Here is a 27,442-nt window from a genome sequence, read left to right as displayed (position 1 = left end):
TTTCTAATTTTGTGATATATTTTTAACATATGCATATATACAACAACAACAAATGAAAAATACAAATTATCATAGACGATTAAAAATAACTTCATAAGAAGCTTCTCAAACTTCTTTCATCTTCAAATATAATGGAACTCAATCCTCCTTTTTCCATGTAAATTGATCAAGGCAGTATCCATGCCTTATGATCGATGCAGATTTTTAGAGGAAAACAATGACGAGGAACACGAATTAGCAAGACAATCAAACTGATTAATGCATGCGTGCCTGTGTTTAATTGCCATGCAGATTTGAACGTGTAGAGCTAGAAATGAAACAAGCCTTGACAAGGACACGAATTTACAAGACAAACACCAAAGCTAACCAAACCTAATTTACAAGTGACAAGTAAGAGAAAAGCATATATGAGAACAACATGCATGATGAAGGCGCTTCAGATCATTAATTACAAACTATATATCCGAAATCATTATCCATACATAATATACCAATTGATGTTACATAATTATTATTACCATGGTCTGGTTCCCCCGTTGACATCCATAGACCAAGTCCTACGCGAAGAAGGTGGAGAGGGACCCACGCTTTGACGAGTAGAAGCCCTAAAACTATTACTCCTCACAGTGCTTGAAGAAGAAGAACGATTAGGCCCAACCCCACCACCTCTCAGGCAACTAAACAAATGGTTAAACATTCTCCTAAACGCGCCACCTCTTCTGCTCCCGCTAGATTCCAACACCGACCACGAAACCCTCCTCGGTTCCCCCACAAGAACGTTGTTGAAGTTAAGCCCACCATCCACTTCCGTGTACACAAGAGGAACGTTAACCTCTCTCTCACCCTCTCTTCTTCCGAATCTCCCCACCGCAAAACCGCCACCCGGTAACCTCCAGATCGTTAACCCCAAGTTGTTGTTCTCTTCCTCCTCCTCCACGCGCTCCAATCTCGCACGTGCGTTCTCGCATGGCAACTCGTGCCGGCACACGGGGCACGAGTTTTTAATCGCGAGCCACGGTAGTATGCATTCCGCGTGGTATATGTGTTTGCATGGCATTTCCTTTGCCATGGTGCAAAGCTCGAAAGGCTCCTTGCAAACCGCGCAGTGCGATTCAATCGCCGTGTGGGTCGCGTTTATCTCAATCGCCGGTAGGGACTCCACGGCGGATTTCGACGCCGGCGCGTGGCTCTGCTGGTCGTGCCTCCCGCCGTCGGAGTTTGACTCCACGTGGGAAAGCTGGTCCATGACACGGTCGATCCCTGTTCCGAGGAGAAACTCCGACATCCTCGGAGGGAGAGGTCGGAAACCGGAACCGGCTCCGTCGTCGAAGAAAAGCTCGAAACCGGAGCCACGGTCGCGGCTTGTCCCCTCGCTCTGGAGCATGATGACCCGGTTGAGCAGTGACCGGTCTCCAATAACGTTCCGGCAATGCTGACGGCTAGAGTAACGGGGGTTGTGATCCGAGTTACCCGAACGGTGGCCCATCATGTACATCGCCGCCGCTGTCGGGAACCTACGGCGGCGAGTTTCCACGTGGTGGACGGGCCGGTTCGAAGGTTCGATCTCTTCGACGAATCCGCTGTCGCAATCGGGACAAACGGGCATTTCTTGTCGCCATGCTCTGACAAATTTGTTGCACCGGTGACACCAATGGGAAGACATCTACGAATACGTACGGTGTGGTGTATACGATAGGAATACGTCGTCTTAATTAGAGGGAGAAAGGGTACTTCTTGAGGGGTTGAAGTTGCGCATCATCGTGGTTTGGGTGGGAGAATAGAAGAAGATGAAAGGATTATAGGTTGGTGTTTCATGGTATGGCGTGGAGGAGATAACAGAAAAAACGACAGTTTGTTGTTTTGGCGTGTCACCAACGTTGTTGGTTGCACGACACGTCGTGTAGAGCGTTGGATGAATGGAACAGTTTTCAGTTTTATGAGTTATGCTGTTGCGAGATTACAGCTTGGCACTTTGTTCTTTCCTGTTTCCTGGGGGTTTTGTCTGAGAATAGGAAAACGGAAGATTCTGTTGCGGGATCTCAGTGCTTCAAAATTGAATGTTTTTTTTTTCCTTCTTATTATTACAAAAATGTTTGAGTAAATGGCGTTTGTTAATTTTTTTTATTTGTTAAGTTATAAACTGCGTCGCCTTGGAGTTTTGCTCATTCAATTCTAGAAAAAACAGAAATGTTATTTTAAGTACTAAACCTATTTCGTCAACGAGATTTTGGATGGGTTTAGTTGAACCCATCTAAGTCAAAATTAATGTCATATTATATATCTTTGTATATAACATATCAAAACATGAATCATTTCGTTTTCTTCCTAACCTTATTTAATTTTAATAAAAGTTGACAAACACAGTCAATCAAATATATATTTATAATTTAACAGTTAGATTAATAAAAAGTCATCAATTATTATTGATAGGCTAAATTAGACTTTTGTTCTTCCTTTTTTCTATAAATATAAATTTATAATTTTTGTTCCTATGAAATTTTATTATAATATTTAGTCTTCTTAGTTTTCAAACTTTGTAATTTTAATCCTTTTCTTAATTTTTAGTGTTGACTATTTATTAAATAACATGACACATTTAAAATGAATTTATTAAAACATAATATGATTATTATTTAATTAAAATAAGTAAAAATTAACTAAAAAAATAAAGATAATATAAAGATATCTTCGTTTTGCAATCCTTCTTACTCTCTTGTTATACTTATCACTGGCCCACTCTTTCACTCTCAGTGAAATAAAGTGAGTGATATAAGCAAGACAAAAAAAAAAGAAGAATTGCAAAAATGAGTGATTTTCATTTTTTTTTGTTTTCAATTAATTTTTACTTAATTTAATTAAACAATAATCATATTTATGTTTTAATAAATTCATTTTAAATATTTCATGTAATCTAATAGATAATCAATACTAAAATTTAACAGAAGAACCAAAATCACAAAGTTTGAAAACTAAGAGATCAAACGTTGCATAAAATTTCACGGAAACTGAAATCGCAAATTTATGAAAACAAGAAGAATAAAATTACAATTTAGCTTAATTTATATAAGATATATTCATGTAAGTTGATATCTCTCCTCTCTATATTGACACAATAAAGAGTGTTTTTTTTGTTTTTTTGGGTAGAGAGACATTGAAGAGTGTGTAGAGAGAAAAACAAAATATTTGATGAATAATTTTTTGTAATAATTCTGTGTAAATATTGGATTTTGTTAATTTAGTTATTATATTAAAAGTTCTTATTGAACAAATAAACTTTAATCACATGTATTAAATTTGTGAATATGATTAATTTTATCTCATGAGTAGTTAAGAGTAAATGAATGTGATTTTATATAATTATCGATAAGTAATTGTAATATGAGGTTATTAAAATGTCGAACAGTATTAACATGATTTATTGTATCATGTGATTATTGAAATGTCTTATAGTGATTGGTTGTAGCTGCAAAGTGGTTAATATTAACCATAATTAATAATTATATACAATTACATTTATTTATTTTTAACCACATATAACAAAAGAATTAATCAAATTTATGCACATTATTAATCACATTTGCTAGGAGCGATGCGATAATTATAAATCTTGGGTGTTAAATGGGTTAATGTACGTGCCTCCATGTGTTTTACGAGGTGGCACGTTAAGATGACCTCAGGAATGTGAAGCACTTGTGATGAGAGGGAGAAATAGAGAGTGGAACAGAGTAAATCAGGAACATGGCAACACATCCACTTTCCTCTTCGCTACATTCCCTTATGTTTTTCAATGGAAGGACCTCTTGGAAATATTTCTGAGATGAAAAGCATATACTTTAGGGGAATTACAAAAATACAAAAGGAGGATGTGAGAAGTAAAATATGAGGTGCAATGGAAGACCCCTTAAAATCATCGAGCACTTAAAATCACTCATCTACACCTGTCCACTTTAGCCCACCAGTTAGTGGGTTGGCCCATTTAATTGATAAAAATATTTAAAAAATAAAATAATAAATTATATTTATTTTAATATTTCTGTCCTATAGACTAATTGTTAATCCATATGCCTCGTTCAAAGCATTTAATTCACGATTAAGATCATAAAAATGCTTATTTAAACGCACAACACTTCCTTAGTATCTGTAATATCTCCCTGGAATATTCTCTGCTTCCAAAACAATCCACAGCAACGGTTGAGGAACCTTAATAGGGAAGTGTTGTTGTGCTTGTTTGAGCCACAATGAGTCTTGTTTGTGCCTGAGTCTTGTATGCTTCAAGTGAGATTGTGTTCTTTCATGCAACTTTTTGTTTTCTTTCTAGCTAGATGCTGTAGGCCTCATAGGCACGGGTCGCTGGAGTTGTAGCTATACAAGTTGAAATTTGACATTTTTGTTCGTGGTATGACATTTCAATGGGGTTTTTTTCTCTGTTAATAAAAAAAAAAAACACAGTTATATTAAAATATCTCAAATCCAATTTTTGTAAGGATATCAGAAGTCTTAAAGAAACCTTATCAATTAAGGGTTTTATGATCACTTCATATGTATCCTTTTCTTCTAGAAAAATTATATACAATTTCTTTTCTTTGTCCTCGGGAAAATTATTTATACGTCACATGATAATTAAAGAAGGAAAATGTTTTTTTTATTGTAAGCATTTTACTTAATTAATATAATTTGCATATTATAATCACATAAAAAAAATTTGACACCACACTTTAATCTAAAACATTATGACTAAAAAAAGTAATTTGTTTCATCAAAATGAGTAATTTTTTTTAAATGAGTAATTTTTTTTAAATACACAACAAACATATAATTAAATATAAAATAAAAAATGAGTAATTTTTTTTAAATAAATGATTACCTTTTTTAAAAAAAGTAATTAAAAAATATTTGTTTCATCAAAATTACAAAAACATTTTTTTTAAAAAAATGTGGCTCAAAGAGAGCAACAATTTAGTTGAAAAACGAAATATAAAAACAATGTAATTTATTTTTTTTACTATTAAATTGTTTTTGGGAAAATAATTACTTTTCAAATTCATTTTAATAGATCAATTATTATTATTTAAAATAAATGTGAATCAGACACATTTAATATTTTTTAATATATATATATATATATATATATATATATATATATATTCTAATTTAAATAATATATGTTTAGGAGAGAGGAGAAAGAGTGAGGAGAGAGAATAGTATCCTAAAACTAAATGCTGATAAAGATGAAAGATGAGAGACAAATAATTATTTTAAAATTAAATCATAAATTACTATAACAATCTTATATTAAACTTACTAATTTAAAAGATTTTATTAATTTTTTTATTTATGGTGTTGATTGTTAATGCATATGTATAATTTGGTTTTCTTGAATGTGGTCAATTGGTATGCACCAAATGATACAAAAACAAGTTTCAAGGACTCTTGGAAGTCATGGAGCGAATCTAATTAAGATCTTAGGCTTGGATTGGAGCAAGAAGCATTTTATTATCCTAATAGTGTAGTGTAGAATGTCTCAGCTACTGTTATCGCGTATATATATATATATATATATATATATATATATATATATATATATGTTTTTGTTTTGGAGAGCAGATCACAGGTTAAACGTCAGGAACTATTTAGGGCGAGCCAATTATAGGGGCTTTAATTCTAGATAGCACTATTATTGGTCCTGTCACCTGTGCTAATATTAATTAATGATCTTAATGCTCACTGAAGGTTTCTGTGTTGCTTAAGCTATCAACGTTCAATTTATAATGTCATCGTCGTCCGATAATTTATGTAAACAGACGGCAAATACTCCAGAAAGAAATAGTAAATCATAACGAAACACAGCCAAATCTCCTATTCCCGATCTCCTGCAAGTGCCTTGACTTTTATTGGTGTATGAGTCCGATAAATCATATACTAAGTATTTTTTAATGTAGATGACCTTTTGTATGTGGATTTGAACATCTCTTGTCTAGTTAATACATCTTTAATTTGTTTATAAAGAAATTGAATTAAAAATAAATGCATATAATTTTTTCAGAATAAATAGTAAGTACGGAGACTATAAATAATTTTTACATTATTATTCCATTAAAATATAGTAAGAAGGAAAAAGAAAGAAGTGTGAAATAAGATAAATGATATAAAAATAATAATATTATAAAATATTTATTGTATAAAACAGTATAACTCAAAAATTAATAATTAAGTACATGTATGTTACATATTATCAATTTTAAATTAGGAATAATGAATCAATCATAAAATTACGTACCCGTGAAACATATACACACACAGATATATATATATATATATATATATATATATATATATATATTTATATATATATATATTTATATATATATATATATCATAAAATACACAAATTTATGATGTTCAATGCACAAGCCGGTGCATCCATTATACAAATCAACAAAATAAAACAATTAATCAATCTTACAATCTTTCAACTAGTACCACAATTTTATTTTCACTGTATGAACGTTCTCACCACCTTCACCATCTGATCAACGAAGGAATAAGTAGGAGACACAGTGCCATCATTCCCCGCAAGCACCCTATACTTATCCTTCCTCGTAAAGTTGGTGCACTCAAACCCTAGCGTAGCCGCCAATATCCTCTGCACATAGTTAGCCACGTCGTGTGGACTCTTCCCCGAAGAACACGTGGCTTCAACGGGCAACTGGTTCAGGAAAGTAACCTCGTACACCGGCCTAGGGTTCATGAAGAAGAAAATGGGGTCCAAACCCTTCCAACCCCTCGCGGTTGTTGCATGGAAGAACCCTACCCTATAGTTCATGGCCACGGGCACTATCCGGTCAGTTAGTTCGGCGAAAAGACCACTGAATCTTAAAAGAAAGGGTTCGCGACATGTTGTTCCTTCGGGACACACTACTAAGTCACCTTTGGATAACTCACGTTTGATCTTTTCAGCGTCTATGTCGCGTGTTCTTGTGAGCCTCACGGTGGGGATGGGGGAGAGGATCTCCGAGAGGCGTGAGACGGAGTACGTGACAGCGGGGATTTTGCGGCGGAGGACGGAGGAGAGGACGACGGGGTCCATTAGGGTGCGGTGGGTGCAGACAAAGAGGACGCCGGAGTTTTCGCCGGAGGGAGGAAGGGGTGGTTTGCCCTTTACGATGACCTTGCCGCCGAATAGCCTTGAGATGTGGGGAATGGCCCAAAAGGGTAAAATAGAGCCTATGGCTATGCGGATTATGGCAAGTATAATGCCCACCGGAATCCATAGGAGGATTAAGAGGGAGGTGGATGGCGTTGGCCGCTTCACGAGGCGGCCATCGTGGAAGATCACCGGAAGTGGCCGTAGTAGCTGGTGGTTGTAGTTTTGGTTTGCCAAATTCGGTGGATGTAATTGATCCTGCAAGTAATGGAGGAAAGTTCTTACCAATACTTATTATTCAAAAAAAATTGTGGAAACTATTATTTAACAACTATAAAGATAAAAAGATAAAAGAATAGTAAAAAAAATATAAATATGATATAAAAAAAGATAAAAAAGGATGAGGTGTTTGTAATTAAAAATGTCTATATATGATCATTTTTATTATTTATAATACTTACAACTCTAGTTTCAATATACTCTAGCAAATTAATTTAATTTATGATTAAATGATGATATGAAAAATATTGTAAGAGCATATACTATGTCCTTTTTATTTAATTTTTAATATACAAACAAAAAAGATCAAATTAAGAGTAGTTATTAACCATAAAACGGGAAATATCATAAAAATACTAACATTTGGCCCAAGAGATGGACATAAGGTCATTTTTCTATTTTCCCAAGCTAAAATTAAATAATCTACTTGACTGGAGGTGAAAGGAATCCGATGAATAGTTTACATAAAATCGTAAAATGTACCATATATGCTACTATTATTTTACCAAGATAGCTAAACCAAATTAAAGTAAATTGGTTTTTAGTTTGATGTGTGTGTATATATATATATATATATATATAGTAATAGGCCTTACCATAACCAAAGTTGGAGCTTCATTGTTGAAAAAGTTGGCAACCCTTTCAGAAATGGTATTGTTGGAGTCACCACGGACGAAACCCGTGGCGAACCCAAACCTATTGAAGGAGAGTTCGGTCCCAATGACCTCATCAGCACGTAGATGCTCCTTCACGAACCTCTCCACCATAATCTTTGGAGTCTTGGTCAGCACAACCCTCTTGTCGTAGTTGCTGAACAGCCTCCACGTGTCCATGTCAAGATCATCCATGTAGAACTTCGGCAAAACTGCCCTAGCCACTGATTCAAGCTCGGACTTGGGAACACCAGCCACAGCCACGAAGATCATTAGCTTGAGAGATGCATCTTTCATGCCAATCATGTCAAGGAAACGAATCATGGGCCATAGTGTTAGCAACAAGGCGAAACGAACCAAACCCGAAGCTTCAAACGAAACCAACATGAAGTAGGAGAACGCATCCTTGTCGTTCAAGAGCGTGCCTTCTAGCTCACACACCACAGACTCCATAACTTAGGATTATTCACGAGACTTTTAGTCTCTTTCTGCTTGTACACAAATGATTTTTATTTTTTTTTGCTGTAATTGTCTTTGGCTTGTGATTTTTTGAGTTCCAATGTTTCACCTTATAATATGAATTTGGTTTTTATGGTTATGACTTATATATACAAGACTAAGGAATTGAGCTTTGATTTATTTGACTTGGTCTCTAACACAAGGCAGTTTAGCGGTTTTACAACCACCTACTCTCTCTATCCACTTGGTTTTTTCTTTCCTTCTCTCTATGTTTTTGGGTGGATAGGTCTGCGAAGAAAGAGCATTAGAAGCCACGTTTATAGGCAAAGATTGATTACTTAACCTCAACAAATTAAAAAAGTACTGTTGGTAGCCGGCTACTTTTGGTCTTCAGACACCTAATTAATTAATTAATTAAAATTGGCGCGTCTTTTACGAGTATTTTTAGGTCACTTACCATTGCTTAAAATAAAACATACGTATCTTTTGACCAATATTTTTGTTTGATATAAGAAAAATTAATTATCTCGTCATACTATATACGCATGTTTTGACCAATGTTTTTGTTTTTTGATAAGAAAAAATAATCATCTCGTCATACTGTAATCTGTATATATATTCGACTGTTGACTATTGTCTAGAGTACGGGACAAAATTGATGTAGTTCATACTAAAATATTGCAAATTATGTGTAATAAACAGTAACCATATTCTTGACGTATTGAAGCGTCTATTTGATGCAAAATCTTGAGCATACGTACACGACTTGAAGCTTTTACATAAAGTACCTCTTAATAATTTATAGTCTTAAATAATAGCAGTGCTATTCCCTTAAATAGTTAATTCTACTAATTAACGATGTGATTGCTTATTATTTGTTTTTATAGATGTAAACAATCATTTTAGATCTGACATAAAAACATGCATATTTTATATGATAATATTTGCAGCAGTCGAAGTGATTACAATTAAACTTGAACAAAGAAAAACGGAAGATTAAAGAATCAAACAAAATTAGTAAGTAATTCCATGTAAAGGATTATTCATGAAAAGATTACATGGATCGGAATTACTTATTTTTTTATGCATAATAAATTTCCTAAAGTAGAAGAAGGACATTGTCTATGAATACTGTAGTACATTTGCGAGCTACATGACAGGTACTGAGTACTGACACTTTACTACAGATCAATTTGAGGGAATTATATCCAAGGAAAGTTTTTTTTTTTTTTAAAGATGAAGGAAACGAGTTAAAGCAAGTGTTTTTCCTAAGTTAATTACTAGTTACATGTTGCAGTCTGCATGTAAAGAAACAATATGATTTAATTTTTTTTATTTGTGATGAATAAAATTAAGATAAAATAAATCATATTGACGTTGAAAAATAATTTGATATCATTATTTAATTACAACTCTAAAATTTATAATTAATTACTGTCTAATTTATTAACTTTTTACAATAATTATTTTATAAATCATATCAACAAAATTTTATAATTAGATAATAATATAAAATTATTTAACATTATCAACATCACCATTAAACTCTAAAATTAAAAGTGTTCAACTGCTAAATATATTATATACAAAAAGACATTTCAAAAGATATAAAATATATTTACTTTTACAAATATTACTTATTTTTATTTCTTTTTATTTTTTTAATTTTAAAACAAGTGTTTTTCGTAAGTTAATTACTGGTTACTTAATTATAGAAGCAAGACAGAAGATGATGAGTAATATTCAATTATTGTCTGCAATGGATATTTCATTTGTTGTTGCGACATCATTTTCCCAAAAAAACTGTAAACTTTAATGAACTAGTTGTATTTTATGGTATGTCTGAAGAATTGTAATAACTACAACATTAAAAGAATGTAACTCTCTTTGTTTTTATGTAAACTCTTAATATATATATATATATATATATATATATATATATATATATATATATATATATATATATATATATATATATATATATATATATATATATAACTTTAACTATTATTGTTAAATATAAAAGATATAAGTTAAATATAAACAATATAATCTTCCCAGTACCATTTAGAACATAGCTAGATCAACTATAGGAGTGATAAAAAATTAACGGTTATAAAAAATGTAACTATAATCATAATTAACCAGTTTTATAATAACCAGTTAATTTAAAATAATTATATAAATTAATCACATATGACAAGTGGTTATTATAATTAAACCAAGACTATTTTTTTTTATAGTTTAACAAAACCTTTTTTTATAAGCAAAAGAATAATATTAGATGCATTCCAATACAAGATGTGTTAAGATCATAGGAATTAATTAACTGTACGTCTCAAATGACTGAAACTTTGAAATAAGTAGTGATAAGACTTAGATTAAACTAGCTATATTACGATATAGTTGGATAAATTTTTCCATTAATACTTATAAAAAAAAAGAAATCAAAACTTCTCCATAGATAACATTAGTTTATGCAAAAACTGCTGTGTAGAACCTCTCTTATATTAACTTCTCCAAAAAAAAAAAAAGGAAAATAGATCATTAATATGATTAAAACAAGTTCAAAGCACAACTAGCTCCAAACTTTGTATGCCACGAAAGTACAAAGTTCAAGTGCCTCAAAACTACAAACTGCATATTATAAATAAACTTTAGGTCATAGAGAAGTTAACTAATCTCATTTTTTGTTCTTATTTTTATCTTCTATAAGTAATTATCGAGAAACAATTCGTTAGTTCTGTCAAAAAAAAAAAAAAAACCGCGTGGTTTGATGAAGGCTATGGTTATACTTTATGTCTGGAGGCTTTTTTGTTTTCTTTCTTGTTCTATTCCTTGTATTTGGGGTGGACATCTCTTGTGCCAACTATGGTATTTGAGGTTTTATTTGGCTGATAAAAAAAAACCGCGTTAGTTTATTTCTACCATTAATATTAATTAATGATATTTAAAATATATAATTCTGTTCATTTTAGCTATTTATTCAAAATAAAAGATTCAGTTAAATAATAATGTTGATTCATGAATACAACACTAATGAGAATTAACTTCAAATACAAGACCCTCGATAGAAAATTCAATAGTTTATGACTTTTATCGATGAGACAAATTAAAAGGCTATTTTTTCGCCTGCTAAGCATGTCATTTGATCTGTGAAGGGGCATCGTCAAATGGTGGCACATCATTTTCCAAACTGTATCTATAATTACAATGTGTTCAACCATTTAATGCAACGGATAATGATGTATGCGTCAAATAGCGTTGTGAAATATATATGGTCGATTATAAAATTTATGAATTTATCTAATATGAGATGTATGCATGTTGAATAGCGTCGTGTAGTATATGATCGATTATAAACTTTATGAGTTTATCTGTGTGTATGTGCTCTACTCAGACTCGATCATTGTCAACTATGAGTTTTGAATAGCATAATTTGATAATTTAGTGATTTTTTTTTAAAGATCGCATATATATTTTACTAAAAAAAATTCTACTAGATTGTCATGAACACTAAAAATTTTTCTTTAATATTTTATTATTAGTGATTGACTTGATACCATGTATATATACGGATAATTTTCAACCTATGTTGAAATCAACTTCGATATTAATAATAGCAGTACTAGAACTAGTAAGCAGTAACATCTCTCAGCACACACTCTTTTATTAAATAAAAATTATAAAAAAATTACAAAATTATAAATAAGATTTATTAAATAAAGAGTAAGACTTATACACTTTTATAATTTTTAATAAATTTTAATGAATATATTAGAAAATGTTATTAGGATTTCTTATTATAATTGTGGTGTTTCACAACATCAACGCTGATAAATAGGGTGACCGGGGACATGACATGATATTAGGACTTCATTATCTTTTTATTATGAAATTCAATAGGTGTAGATGCGATCTAACATCCAATTGCATGGCTACCAATTGCCATGTCCCAGTTAATTTCTACTCCATATCTTTGTGTTCCTATGTAGTTCTCTTGAAAATTTGGTGTTACAAATCAAAACCCACAATTATTAATAAACAAAATTTACATACAAATTTTTAAACGTTTTTCAAATTATTCTTTAATCGGAAATAAAAGTTTACATTAAATATGTTACTGAAACGAAATTTTAATTATGATTGAACAACATAACCAAAAACACTTAAAATAAGTACATCTAACTTTTCTCCATTATTTATCTACTGACTTTATAAATTACGTACATTAAAACTTTTCTTCATTAATACAGTAATCTACTTGCTTTTCTATAATTGTTTCTATCATTAATTAAGTTGAACCTTTCAAGATTCAAATTAATAAAGTTCCTTGCTTCCCCCTAATTAACCCCACTTCTTTTGCACGAGGTGGGAAGGAATAAGATCATGCGTGTAGGTTATGTTTTCTAAAATAAAAATTGTGTGTGTTATTTTAAACTGAAACTATTTTTATTTTTTAAAATCACATTTAATTAAAAGTGAAAAAATATGACTTTTATATTAAAACACGTTTGAATATGTGATTCAATTGAATCATTCAGCAAAAAAATAAATGGGATTCAATTGAATACTCTTTAAATAAAGTTTATTCGTAACCATCGTGATGAAGTTTATCCTTAAAAAAATGAAGTTTAATGAAATCAGTTTCAAAAAACATTTTTATAAACTTTCATATAAAAAAAGCATATTGTAAGACAAATGAATTTATTCAATAAAAATATAAGAAATACCCCAACTCATACTAAAATAATTAAAGTTACATTAATTAGAATCATCCACATTAGAAACGTCCTCTTAAGTTAAGATATTGCATTTAGACAAATCCTCTCTCTCTCTCTCTCTCTCTCTCTTTATATATATATAATTCAATTAACAAATTGCATTCAAATACCACTTAGTAAATAAAAAACAAGCACGTGTAACTTTTTATCTGATCCAACATCGATCATCTTCAAGCTAGCTTTGATTTTATAATTTTAAGACTTCTTCGTATAAAACATATTGAAATAAGTTTAGAAAAAAATATAAAACTCACTTCCATAAATTCAAGTAAATTCTTTCAAATATCTTCTAAGTTTCCTTTTTTTAATTAACGTGCTTACGTTTAAGACAAAGAAAATTGTGCATAGACAGAAAACTAGAAAAATTTATATAATAGATTTCAAATTTAACAACATGCCAATTGTTAACTAAAGTCAAAGTGGGTAGGAAATATGTATGCTGCTGCTCAGAATGGCTTAAGCCAAGTTTGGTGTCACCTTTTTATCATAGCTTGGCAAAAGAATTGAAAGTAGGTCAGAAAATATATCCCGATACCTCTATCTTGTAAACAAGTACGGTTGCTCAACTCCTTCGTGACCCAGAACTACAATTTGTTTGTATTCAATCTATCAACATTCGGATCCGGTATGTACAAATTTACGTTAATTCACAATCCATTTGTGTTATTGTCTCCGTAGAAAACTTGATCTCCCAATTAGGTAAGGTTGGTAAGAAATTGAAATATAATGTCCTTTTGTATTTTAACAAAGAAAGCTGTTTTAGTATTTCTTTCTTTTGGTGGAAAATGCACAGCAACAGATATATTTTATGCGTTCTCTAGCCGCAATCCATTATTCCAAAGTTTCCCGCAAAAGGACCGAAATTCGAATTGCGGATAAATACGTTTTGTTGGCTAGTTTGTGTTTTTATCTTGTGTTGTCTAAGTATTTCAAAATCCTTTCTAGCCAATTCTTTGCATATCCACAATCTCGAAACCGAACGCAATTACGTTCAAAGGGTTTCTCTGGTTGACTTGCCAACACCAAACTATCAAAAATATATTAATATCGGTTAAGTGTTTTAATCTTGATCTTCAATTATCATTACGTGAATTTGAATTTTTTTTAGTTTGTTTAATTGTTTATTGTTAGAGATAAAATACGAATGTTCAAGAATCAATCTATGATCAATTTTAGTTTTAATATAGTATTGTCTTTTATTTCAGTGTATTTATTCTTTTTAGAACACAGGTTAATTTTATATATAACTGTACAAGTGGTACAAGTAATGTTTACACCAAAAAATGAGTGTAAGCCTGGAAACCAAAGACATCAGGCCATACAACCATAAAAAAACATATAGCAGAATACAAGAGCTAAGAATTAAGATATAACAAAGGGTTGTTACTCCATGAAGAGAAAAAGATAGGGGACACCGATTTCCTTTTGTATAAGAACCACTGTCAGGATATGGATTTGATCGATAAGGTTCAGAATCCTTCCTGTGTCAAAAGGTTGGATCCTAAAAACAATATTATTTCTCCAAAATCAGATACTCCAACTTGTTGCATGCCATAAGAGATATCTCCACAAGTGGGTAACTTTGTTGTAGCATTCGCCAAGAAAATATCAGAACCTTAGATGGTGCTTCTTCTTACCACACAAAGAGAGGTCTGCGCCAATTCCAAGCCCAATTTGCCGGCTCAACATGGTGATTTAACAGATCAACTATCAGCACCTCCTTGTTTGTTGTAACTTGATATAGTCTGGAATATGAATCTTTGAAGGTTAATTCATCACTCCATTTGTGAGACCAAAAATAGGTTTGTCGTTCGTCGCCAATCATTTTAGTAACTTGATCTTCAAACCACCCATAAGTTGCATAATGTCTGTTTGATATGTGTTCGAATATCTTTCCACCATTGTGATGAGTGCTGCCAGCTCCTTTGAGCATATGAAAATTCATCTTGCTTACCATACCTATGCAACAATAATCGGTACCATAGAGAACCCTAATTGTTTAGAACCCTCCACTTCAACTTTGATAAGAGGCTTACATTGAACAACTCTAGATTTTTAATACCAAGTCCCCCTTCATTCCTAGGCAAGCAAACTCGATTCCACCTCACCCAATTGATCTTATTTTCCTGTGTTGCCCCCTGCCATAGAAATCGTCTTTGTGTACCAGACAAAGTTTCCAAAATCTTTTTTGGTGCTCTGATTGAATAGTTAAGGCTAAACATATAATTTAGTCCTTGCATGTACCACTCTTCTCAATTTGGTTTTTATTAGGGGTGCCAAACCGGGTCAAGCCCGACGGACTGGTCCGGCCCGTTCTCCAAAAAAGTTGGACTGGGTTGGAATTTGAGACCCGTAAACCGTTCAGGCCCACCCCGTTTAGTCCGCAAGCCCGATGGGTTAGAGGCGGGTCGGGCCGGACCAGCTCACAGGCTAGTGCCTTTTTTTATAAAAAAAATTATGGACTCTGAAATGGCTCAAACGTTTGCAGTCCAAATAGTCCAAACGCATGCAAGCTAGACAAGACCCTCACAGCCTCTTGAATTGAATCTCATTTCTCATTCTCTTGAATCTCTTCTCTCGAGCCCTCTCTCTCAAGACCCTTACCCTTGACCTCGAGCCCTCACCCTTCTCTTTCGATTTCAAACCCCATTAGCCTCACGTCTTCGATTGGACTTCGAGAGTCTCACCCTCAGTCCCTCACAGTCTCTTGATGTTACCAACAACGATAAAGGATAATACAAAATCTGAAGAAAAAAAAATAAATTGGTGGGTTGACGGGAGGCTCACGGGCCAAGTAGGCCAGCTTGAAACAGGTCGGGCTAAAAAAGATAGCTCATTTTGCTTAGCGAGGCGGGCCGGGCTGACCCATTTATGGGGGGCCAAAAGCAAGTCAGGCCAAAACGGGCTAGGCCGGCCCGTATTGACAACCCTAGTTTTTATACATCAAAACTTATTAAATCGGTCCATATACATATAATTGTTATCAGTTTGGTCTTTATCACAATTATTTCTCTTATGCATTTTTTATTTGGTCTCACTTTATAGTGTATTCCTAAATTAGTCCTTATACATGTAGAACATTCTTAATTTTGTCCTTACATGTATGAATCAAATAAAAGATACACTATTAATGTATAAGGACTAAATCAATAATGTCCTACATGTATAAAAACCAAGAAGGGACTTATAGTTAACATATAACAGCAAACACCAAACAACTAACATTTGCATATATATTAATCAATTTAACAAGTTTTACATATAAATACCAAATTGATAATCCCAAATATATGTAAGGACTAAATTGTATGATAATGAAAAATAAGTCTTTCATAATATTAATCTAAATTTTTGGCAAATGAATCTGGATACATCACATGACATGTTAAAATCTATTTATTGGTCTAAATTATTCTTGAGTAGAAGGTTAATGGGAATGAGACACCATTAAATTGAATACATCAATATACAAAATAATCTATCAAAAATTATATAATTTTTAATACTAAAAGACTTTTTATAAGTTATAAAAAGTCTCAAATGAATACTACCAAAATTTGACCCACTCTTTAAAATAAATTTTAATAGTCTTTATTGAATATCAAAAAACTTATTTATATATAATGTAAGATTCATGATGAAATACCACAATTTTTTTTATTACAAATCAGTCTTTAAAAAAAAAATCTTTTTTTCAATTTTTTTAAAATCTTACTGCATAAATGACTTTTAAAAAAAAATTAGAGGACTAAAGAAAAAAATTTAAATTTAAGAAAAAAATTATTTAAATTTAAGAAATAAAAATATATTTAAGCCTAAAATAAATAAACTAGTGGTATAATAACACTCTTAACACATGGTTTCATGAACTCACTTTGGAGAAAATGTATTCAGCTATAAAAAAATATTATAGGGATTTGAGTCCTTATTAATATATCCAAGGAACTATTTACCTATTTAGCCATTATCACATTTTTTTAAAACCCTTATAGTATGCAAATAATCACAAGGCAAAATTTATTCATTTTTCATCTCATGAAGAATGGAAATGGATGGAAGAAGTTAGGATAAGTTGCATTTTATATGCATTCATATGCAACTTACATGTAACAGAAAAGCTTAAAACAAAATGGGCCTCAGCTTTACGGGCTAATTATAAAATCTACATGTTGTGTAGGAAATGATTGGGCCCTACTATTGGCATCCCCTCAATCCAAAAGACTATGGATCATCCATCTAATATTTGACAATATTAGACATGCCAACACGCACCCAAGAAAGTTGATGGAATTTAAGGTTTTTTCATCAGCAAAATAGAGAATATTATTAAGAAGGGTACCAAAAACCCATTTCACGAACATGCTATGACAGTAAGGCTATGGTACAGAGGGATCAATTGAGATGAAAGTGTGAGAAATAAAAGGATATGAAAGAGAGTAAAAAAGAATAAAAAACATGAAATAAATCTTTATTTAACCCCATTCAAAGAATGTATATTTTCTTTTAATGGTGTCACAATTTTTTTAACTAATGTAACTTCATCTATGGTCACAAAGTCCAAATAAGTGACCACCTAGTGGACTATGCTATAAGCATAGTCAATTATGTTGACACCAACAAAGAAGACACATTTTTTTATAAAAAAAAAAAAAAAAAAACAACAACATGAGAGGCTTCTCATTAGGATCAATTTTGGCAAGTGTTTTAATATTATATTGTCCATACTCACTGGTCCCTTACTTTCACTCCCTTTGACTCTATTTTGAGATGAAAGTAAAACAGCATGAAACCCACATTTTTTTCAAAACTTCTCATCTACTTTTCACTCCCACCAAGCATCCTTCTCTACCATTTTCACCTCTATTCAACTCAAATCACTTTCACCTCCGATTCATCCCCTTAAATCAAACATTACCTAAAAATCGATAGCATTAACCCTTACACATTTCCTTTGTCATGCTCTCATTTAACTACTCCCACCCCCGTAAGCAATACACATTCCCTGCACTCATTCTTCAAATATAATTTATGAAAACACAGCCCTATTAATATCTACTCACCAAAAAAACCAGTAGCCAACTCTCAAACCTTCAATAACCAGAACCCGCAGCAACAAAAAAGACTACTTGTTTCGTTTAATGCACTGCACTGGGAAATTAGACCATTCATTAAATGAGGGATCAAAATCATTAATTTTTGCATTCATGCACATCCAGGTGTGGTGTTAACCAATTTCTGCAGAATATAACACTATTTCTATTCAACCACGGCACCACACCACCATATTGTTCTGTTTCCTTGTACACAGACTGTTACAGTGTTGTGAAAAGTGAACAATACTATCGTTTGGTAAAGGTTGTTGTAGGCCGCACCATCATAGCATGACTACCCCTGGACCTACACTTGGTATGAGAAATTACAGGAAAATAACAGATGTGATGTAGTTTCTTGATGCACACCACAAAAAGTGCAATTAACATCTGCCAAATTCCCCTAACATTCCTATCAAACAAGTTTTTCTTTCTTTGTATTCAGTATCTTATCATGAAAAACTTTCCACGCAAAGGCAATTACTTGTTAATTAACTATTCCATATAGAAAGAGGGATTATGCAAAAAAATAGGATAAGAGGGGAATAATTATATCATCGTGGCCATGCCAATACTTTTAAGACAAATTGAGGCAATAGGATATAGACTGATAGAGGAATGAGCTTTCTCTAATTAATTCCATTATTTTTTTAGCTACATGTTCAATAACTAACATGTTTTGTTTACCAATTATAAATAAATTGTAAACTAGTATGAAAAGGTCAAGGCAAATATTTAACAAGTATTTCAATTTGAGATACTAGACTAGATCAGATCCTAGCAGAGATAACAGAGCATTCCATCAAATCAAATGTTTGTAAACAGATCATTTCAGTGGGATTTGGGCACAAACAAAAAGAAAAGATTAGGATACACATGCAAGAAAGAAACAGTGACATAAGTTCCCGAGTCTCCCTAGTTTTGGAGACATCCTAGTTTACATAAGATTATCCCATAAACAATCCTTGTAGGGCTGGCAAAAAGAAAAAGAAACTAGCTAGGGTTTCCAAGACTGAACAAGAAACAATGACCCTTCGGAAATGAAATCCATCAAATGGTTGATTCATGGGTTGGCGATGGTGAAGATGATGTTTCTGGTCAGGGAGACGCTCATTGATAATTTGTTCAGGAGTTGCTGGCACTGACGCACTATGGTGAGTTTTGTTAGATAAGTATGTGTTCATAGTTTAGTTAGCACGTCAAGATCTTTTCCTAGCAACTATATTTTTGAGCCTATTTCTAGTTGTATTTATTCCCTTATTTTCAATGAAATGATATAAATTTTGTAAATTTGCTAAAGTTTTACACGCGTCACTGCATGTGCATTTTTTAACAGAGCCTCATAGCATATATCAGCTAGGAGTGTTCAAAAACTAACTAAACAATTTGTAAGCAGCAAGATCTGTAAAAACAATTGAAAACAGCTTGAACGGAAAATCGTAACAGCAAAAAATCTAAAAATAATCACATTTTTTTGGTTTAATTCGATTTTTAAATCTTTGATTTAATTTGTTAGATCTTGTTATGAAAAATCAAACCAGATCGAATAAACTGTATATTATAAATATATTAATTTTTGTCGTGATAATTAATAACATGTATTAAATAATTTATTATTTTTATTTTTCTTTATTCAATATGTATATTTTAATTTTATATGTTAAAAAAATATATTAATATTGTTAAAAAATAATATTAAATTACAAGTAATACACAAATTATTATTATGTTAAAAAAATTGATAATATTATTTTATATTAATGTTAAATAGATGTGAAAATAAAAATTTTCAACTAAAATATGTTAATTAAAATAAAATTTAATATAAAAATAAATTTCATTTTTAAAATAATATCACATAATAATTATGTAAACTTAATAGATAAATTTTAAATTATAATAACAGATTAAAAATCATCGAACCAAATTAAATTACAAAAAATTGATTTTATTTAAATTTAATATTATATTTAAATCAAACCAAATTAAACTACATTTTTATTTTATATTTGATTCAAATAATCTTTTATCCTCAAACACCCGTAGTAGAATTAACTATGTTCACATTATAATGATGTATTTACCATTAGTTAAATATGATGCCTAGTTATATTTATAACTCGAATTATCATGGAGTAATTTCTTGACCATTAGTGGCCATGTAATTAATTTGATCGACATTTTACATTTTTTACATTAAGGATATTATTACACTCAGATTAATTTATTTTAAAATTGAAAAAAAATTCTACTAAAATTGGTGAAGTCTTTTTAATTTATACGCATAATAAAAAAAATTAAAATCTAATCTGCATGCTTAATTTCTAACTATATTATAGTATTATACCTTACTGTTATTATTTTTTTCTTTTTATAAGCCACTCGGGAACAACACAATAAAACTTAAACCGCGACAGGAGTGGAAAACCACGAGGAAATTAAAATGGCTTTAACCTTGGATCAGAAGTTGTCCTATATAAAGTAGAAGAAGCAAATAGAAAATGGATTCATTTCTAGTTTTACACAGAATTACTACATGTGAAAGAAGAAATAATTATATTTATTTCCTTTCGTTACCCACAGTTGAAATTCCAGCCAATAAAGTTAAATCACGAGCTCTTGTCCTACAAATAGATAAATTCGAGAGTTCTCATTCCCTTTCTATCCCACCCCAACTTGGATGTGTTAACCCAACTCTCTCATTCGAAAAAAGCCTCATATTAGTAAATTAGAATTAAGTTCAAGGATACATAAAAAAGAGAATTATGAGTTCAAAAGAGAGGGGAAATTCCCAATCTATCAAACATATTTTTTTTCAACAACTGGTTTTGAAAATGATTTTAATAAAATGGATTTGAAAATAGAAAACAAAACACTATCAAACAGGTCATATTGTTCACTTAGCATCGATCTGAACAGAAAAGAAAAAGAAAGTAAAATTTTTTAGTCTTGCATTCATGTGTTGTTCCGAACGTAAATGGCCAAAGAGACTTTCGCTGACTTTGTCAATTCAATGCTGATTAAGATACTTGAGAGGCCTGCGAATCAAACAACATTTTGTTAATGGACAAAGCCACAACAAAAATAATAATGCATTATCCCTTGTTCATTAAAAAATACCACTGGCATATTTGTCATAATTTGTTAGTTAATATGTTTTTATTAGTAATCACAAAAATAATTAAAATATATTGACAGTATATTTTTTTACATGGTTGTCCAATTATAGATTAATATATAATTAAAATTTATTGAATTTTATAATAATTATTTTAAAATTGATATCTAAAGTAATTTTTAATTAATTAATAGAGTTAAAGTCTTTATATTGGCAGTATAATAAAATTGAAGTCTGATTATAAAAATATTTCCTTATCCTTCCAAAAAAAATATTTCCTTATTTTCATCATGTTTTGTTTTCACCAATTCCTTTTTTTAAAGAAAAAACTTTGAAAATAATACATATAGTAACACTAATGTCTTTGTAATTGCAAATGATATAAATTAAATAAAAATACAAAACAAACTAACCTTGATGTTTGTTTCTTCCAAACAAAAGTTTATTTACTTATTTTAACTTTTACATTGACTAATTTTTTGAATTTCCAAATTTGTATTCAATTTGGTTTTAGTTACAGTGCCATCTTGTTTTCTTATTGCTTTAAAAATTTTCATAAATTAATAATGCATGATTTTACGCACATGACTCAACTAGCAATGAAGATTTTGAAAGGTGAAAAAAGATTTTTTTTTTCTGACTGTATACGGCCCTTTAAAACTAAAAATTTTCTTTATTTGATATATCATTTTTATTTTTGTGAAATGCCCCTTATAAAATATTTTACCTTATTAAATGGTCTCTCTTTCCGTTTTTAATTTTTTTAATTAAGTATTTTACTCCCACCTCAAAGTTCAAACTTTTTCATGTATCTTTTTTTTACTGATAATAATAAAAAATAAGTACTAAAAAATTTATAATAACTTACCCATCATATTCAACCAAAACTCCTAATAGATCTTCATTTGTCTAAATATATGTGTTGATGTACAAAATTAAGAATGACACATGTTCACTCACATTTTTCTTTATTTAATTTTTTTTCACAGATGATTTTGTGTAATTTATTAGTTATTAAATATTTATCTATCTATATAAAACAGATTTTGAAAAGAAAAAAAAATTCTGAGGAATTTTGGTGTATGCATGTGCATGTATACAAGGAATACGATCTTAAAAATGTGAAACATTCTTGAACAATTCATACAGTAATCTCTAGTTGACATTAGCCACGAAAATTTTGTATCTATATTTGAGATGTCGGTTTTTTAATGTTGCATACTTGCATCATTTAAATGCAAGACTAAGAAGTGGCTTATATTTTTAGATACAAGCATTAAACTTGTTAGTCATTTATATTATTTTTAAAATTATTGAGACTCATCATATCTTTTCACTTAATTACTTTCTACCTAATTAATAATTAATGTGAACTAATTTTCTTCTCCGATCCTTATTAAAGAGATTATATTTATGTTTTTAATTCATAGCATATTACAAATTAATTAAAAATATTTTTATCAAAAAATAATTAATACAAATAATAACTTAAAGAGAATCTTATAAAAAAGAGACAAATAAATCAAGGATGAAGGTGTGCAGTACAAATTATTAACAAATACAATGTTATTAACTAAATCAACTAATTTTCTTTATACGTGTGAATTAGTTTAGTTAAATGCGTCTTATATTTAAGGATGAAGGTAATATAATTTAATTTTAACTTATAGATGTATTTATACAAAGAGAGCCTAAATAAATAAATTGAAGAATGAAAGGGAGGTAAGAATCCATGATTAAACCATTGCATGTGCATGAGGGGGGAAACAAAATAGTAAGAGAAACAATAGGTAGAAATTAAATCTAACCTCTCTTCATTGTTATCTGTGGACTTATAGCTGGGAATTGGAACACGTCCAGACTCTATATGGCTAAGGTCCTCCAAAAGGATTTCATAGTGTCTCTTCACTTCCTCAGCCGATTTATCACCAACCACTTTTGCTATGTTTTGCCATCGATCTGGGGTGTCTTGATCATACAAGGCAAGTGCGCTTTCGAATTGCTTGTTCTGCATGCGTGTCCAAGAAGAAGAATTTTCCTTGTTATTGTTGTGTGAGTTTGAAGCCATGAGTTAATTAGCTCAGTGGAGGTGTTGTAATCTCTCTCAGGTAGAAAAAATGGAAGGTTTTGTTTCCATTCAATTTTGAATTAGGGGACAAGAAGAGGAAATGAAAATGAAAAAATAAAGGATTAATGAAATTAGATGGGGTGGTTATTTTTTTCATGAATGAAGGGTTGGAATGGTCTGTTTATAAAAGGTGAAAGGATTGGTGGATCATGCCAAGATGTGACCCGTAAATGTAGGGTGGGACAACATACAGCTATAGTCCTGTGATACACCTTAAAGAGTTTTGAGAAATTAACCTCCAGGGATGAGCAGAAAATTTTCCAATCCAAAAGATTATGTGTATGTGTAGTAGTATTAATTGACAACTTGTTTCGTGAATCATGACTTGTTGAATTCATGAGATAAATTAAAAGATTTGATTTTAATATAATGACATAGTATACATATTTTCATAGTATAATTCAATTATAAATTATCAATGTTGGATTAAATTATTATTTTTTATAATAATTATTTTAAAAGTAATATTTATAATATTTTTTAATTGGTTTACCTTAACCGTAAAATGTGGGGGTTAACTTGATAGCAGAAACAAGAATACAACATCCAAGTTGAATAATAAGTATGGAACTATTTAAATTAAATATTAATTATTTGAAGGGAAAATTTTATTGTTTGTAATGTTATTACTTAGTTAGCCTTCTTAAGAAAAAATATTTTTACTTAATTCAATTAAGAATGTTTTTAATAAAAAATATATGTAGCTTTATATATATATATATATATATATATATATATATATATATATATATATATATATATATATATATATATATATAAAGAAGAGAAGAACTACAGCTTAATTACTATGGAGCTATCAGCAAATTTTTAAAATGAAGTTTTGTTTCTGCTTGTACGATAACTTGTGGATGTAGGGTAAAGGATATATCGCACGTTGCAATGTGCAGTTTTGGCCTTTTCTGAAAGTTTTATTTTTTGTTATAACTAATTATTTATTTAATTTATTATTTGTTCAAGCAATATAATCTTCTTACCTTGCTAACAGTTTAATACCTTTCAGATTCAGCAGAGTACATTATTATTATTCCAACAGGAGAATAGAGAATATACTCATTTTCTTCTGCAATTTCTAATGAGATATCAACTACTTGACTGTTGACTGATAAAAAAAATCTCGTTAATTAAAAACTGATAAATAAAAAAACTACTTGACTGTTGAAGACTGAAGAGTCTCATTAAAATAAATTAAGATAATTTTTAGTTTCAACAGACTGATACACGTCCAGTACTGAAAAACGTGTGGTGTGGGGCCAAATTCGATGGAGGATCGATAATGTTACGTGTGCATTAATTTTGTGTAATAAATTTTATAATACAAGAGAAAAAAAGAAAGATAATGGGCTTTTAAACTTAAAATAAATAATTTTAAAATAAGTATTTTTTTTTAAAAAAAAACTTATTCAATAAGCAGATAAAACAAATTTATCAAAAGAAAAAATTAAGGAAAAATAATTTAGATAAATACATTAAAAAATAAAAATTACTTATTTTATTAAATTAAATATTTTTTTGAGCAAATAAATTTTAAAAAAAATCATCCAAAATAATATAAGATGAAACACATGATTTAAAGTGAGAAAATTTGAAGTCATAAAAAATGTTTGTGTAAATTTTATGTGGATAACTATGACATTTAAATGTGAAGGAGACTGTTACAACCTGACAGTTGACGGTGGCATGAACCACATGTTTCACGATCAGTTGAACGGGGCGGTCTTAAATAAGAAAACATTTGCATGCTCAATGCAGTGTTTTCATAAGGATTAGAAGTAGAAGGAATTGAAAAATAAAAGAATAGTAAAAAAAAAAGTTGTTTACACGAATAGGAATAGGAAGGAATAAAAAAGAGAGTAAAAAGAAGTAAATAAGTTACATAAAAAATATTTTTGTAATAATTAAAATTAATTTTTTTTAATATAATAGTTTGAACATACTATTATTTATCATTTTTAGAATTATATTATAAAAAATTAAATCAAAAAGAGAAGAAATTATGTCCCTCTTATTTCATTTGGAGGGAGAGGAATATTTTCTAATGAATGTCACCAAAATAACTTTTCTTTTTATTTCTCCCCCCTCAAACACACGATGAAAATTTAATATTTTTATTGTGTTTTTTTATACTTTCTTCCACTCTATTTCACCCAAATAAACAAGGGGTTAGTGAGGTGAGAACAAAGAACATAAGATAGAATTAGCTGCTAAAGGTGACATTCGTTGCATACGTATATCTTGCATCTAAATTTAACTTCTAATTTAAAAATTAAATAAAAATTTTACGTACTTTTATGTAATTATAGTTTTTTATTTTGTGATAATATTTTGAATTTTTATATTAAGTCGAACTAAAGCTAATTTTTAATTATTCATTCATTTAAACATTCATTTAATTTTTTTTAAGATTTCGTTAGCATAAACTTTTGGATTTATTATTAGTAATTAGTTAACAATAAAAGGTTTTATTGAAAATAAGTATTTTTTATCGAAAATAAAACATTATAATACACAACTTTCAATAAAATATTTGTATTTTTATTTACTTAAAATTAATTATAAAGTCTCATATTAATAAAATTGGTTTTCAAAATTAGTTTCTATGTTATATTAGACGACGTACTATTATATAAATCATGGACATTTTTTATAGTTAAATTAATTATTATTTTTTTTCAAATATATATATATCATCATCATCATCATGCCTTGGATATGTGGGTTGGCATGTTCTTTTTTAATTATATCCATTTTAACTTTATGTGAGAGTCATCTTAATAAAATGAGAGAATGAACTCTTATTTTAAGTAGTTTTGTTTGTTTAAAATTACTTTGTCATTTTAAATTCACGATCCTCTTATATATTTTATTTAATTTTTTAAGTTAGAGATTGTATTTCAAGTTTGTGCCTCTCATTAGTTTTTATTTTTGGACTTGATCGCAAGTTTTCGTTTATTACCTAATCATGTAATTTTTTCTTTTTAGAAATCTCAAGTTTAGCTTCATTTATTGAACTTTTTTTTGGTTGCCTTGCCTCTGTTTTTTTATTTGTGCCTTGCAACTTTTTTTTACTAGTCTGTACTTTTTGAGCTTCAAGTCTTTTCTTACATATAAATTACGTTAACATAATAGAACTTGTATGCAGGTCATGTCTAAAAAAGAGTGAATTTTCAGCTTGAATAATCTATCTGTTAAAAAAAGTAGCTAAATGTGTCCGGGTCAGGGTTATGGGTAGGATTTGCAGTGTTTTTCAGATACCTAATTGTGGACAAAAAAACAAAGAACCTGATCCATTATTCTACTACGGTCCAGTGGAGCAGAAAGAAGTCATATCTATTTTAAGGTCATTGACTCCCAACACAACACGACAAGAGAAACAATTAATCTTATTTATGGATGAATTCCCCTTATTTGACAAAACAAGTTAACAACTAGACACTTCTATTTATGAACAAATAACAATAGCTGCCTCCTTAACTTGTGCTATGCAAATACCAAAATATATCAATTAATTCATTGAAGCAAAGTCTAGACCTACTAATCTACCATAATAAAGTAATAAAAGGGTTTGGCCTTGTGGAAGCATGTTAGGTCCGCAAGACTCAAGAGTGTGTATATGGATACTCCAGAGTCGGTCTCTGACTCGATTCTTGAAAAGATACTATATTGCTGAAAAAGATTATGATACTCTTTTCTTCACTGTCCTTTTTTCCCCTCAATCATTCTAAAAACTATAGGTGGCTTCAATCTCAGGACACTTGCTTTCTAGTTA

The 27,442-nt window shown here is 30.2% G+C and overlaps 3 protein-coding genes across 3 annotated transcripts; all 3 read right to left on the bottom strand.

Annotated features, from left to right (window-relative positions):
* Positions 1 to 140: 140 nt before the first annotated feature.
* Positions 141 to 1,900, bottom strand: LOC114384470 (probable E3 ubiquitin-protein ligase RHC2A). Its single transcript, XM_028344141.1, has one exon. The coding sequence runs from the start codon at positions 1,661 to 1,663 to the stop codon at positions 515 to 517; it is 1,149 nt and encodes a 382-aa protein (XP_028199942.1). The 5' UTR covers positions 1,664 to 1,900; the 3' UTR covers positions 141 to 514.
* Positions 1,901 to 6,393: 4,493 nt separating this feature from the next.
* LOC114383656 (glycerol-3-phosphate acyltransferase 5-like) lies at positions 6,394 to 8,808 on the bottom strand. Its single transcript, XM_028343377.1, has 2 exons — positions 8,020 to 8,808; positions 6,394 to 7,402 (listed from the first exon to the last, which is right to left on the bottom strand). Exons 1-2 carry the CDS (start codon positions 8,527 to 8,529, stop codon positions 6,494 to 6,496), a joined length of 1,419 nt encoding a protein of 472 aa, XP_028199178.1. The 5' UTR covers positions 8,530 to 8,808; the 3' UTR covers positions 6,394 to 6,493.
* Positions 8,809 to 20,968: 12,160 nt separating this feature from the next.
* Positions 20,969 to 23,735, bottom strand: LOC114384581 (protein RADIALIS-like 3). Its single transcript, XM_028344280.1, has 2 exons — positions 23,336 to 23,735; positions 20,969 to 21,447 (listed from the first exon to the last, which is right to left on the bottom strand). The coding sequence occupies exons 1-2, from the start codon at positions 23,593 to 23,595 to the stop codon at positions 21,420 to 21,422; spliced, it is 288 nt and encodes a 95-aa protein (XP_028200081.1). The 5' UTR covers positions 23,596 to 23,735; the 3' UTR covers positions 20,969 to 21,419.
* Between the last annotated feature and the right edge of the window lie 3,707 nt (positions 23,736 to 27,442).

The sequence above is a fragment of the Glycine soja genome, chromosome 14 (genome assembly GCF_004193775.1).
Source record: "Glycine soja cultivar W05 chromosome 14, ASM419377v2, whole genome shotgun sequence".
NCBI lineage: Eukaryota > Viridiplantae > Streptophyta > Magnoliopsida > Fabales > Fabaceae > Glycine > Glycine soja.
The sequence above is the reverse complement of the archived record's forward strand: the minus strand, read 5'-3'. Positions and strand labels throughout refer to the sequence as shown.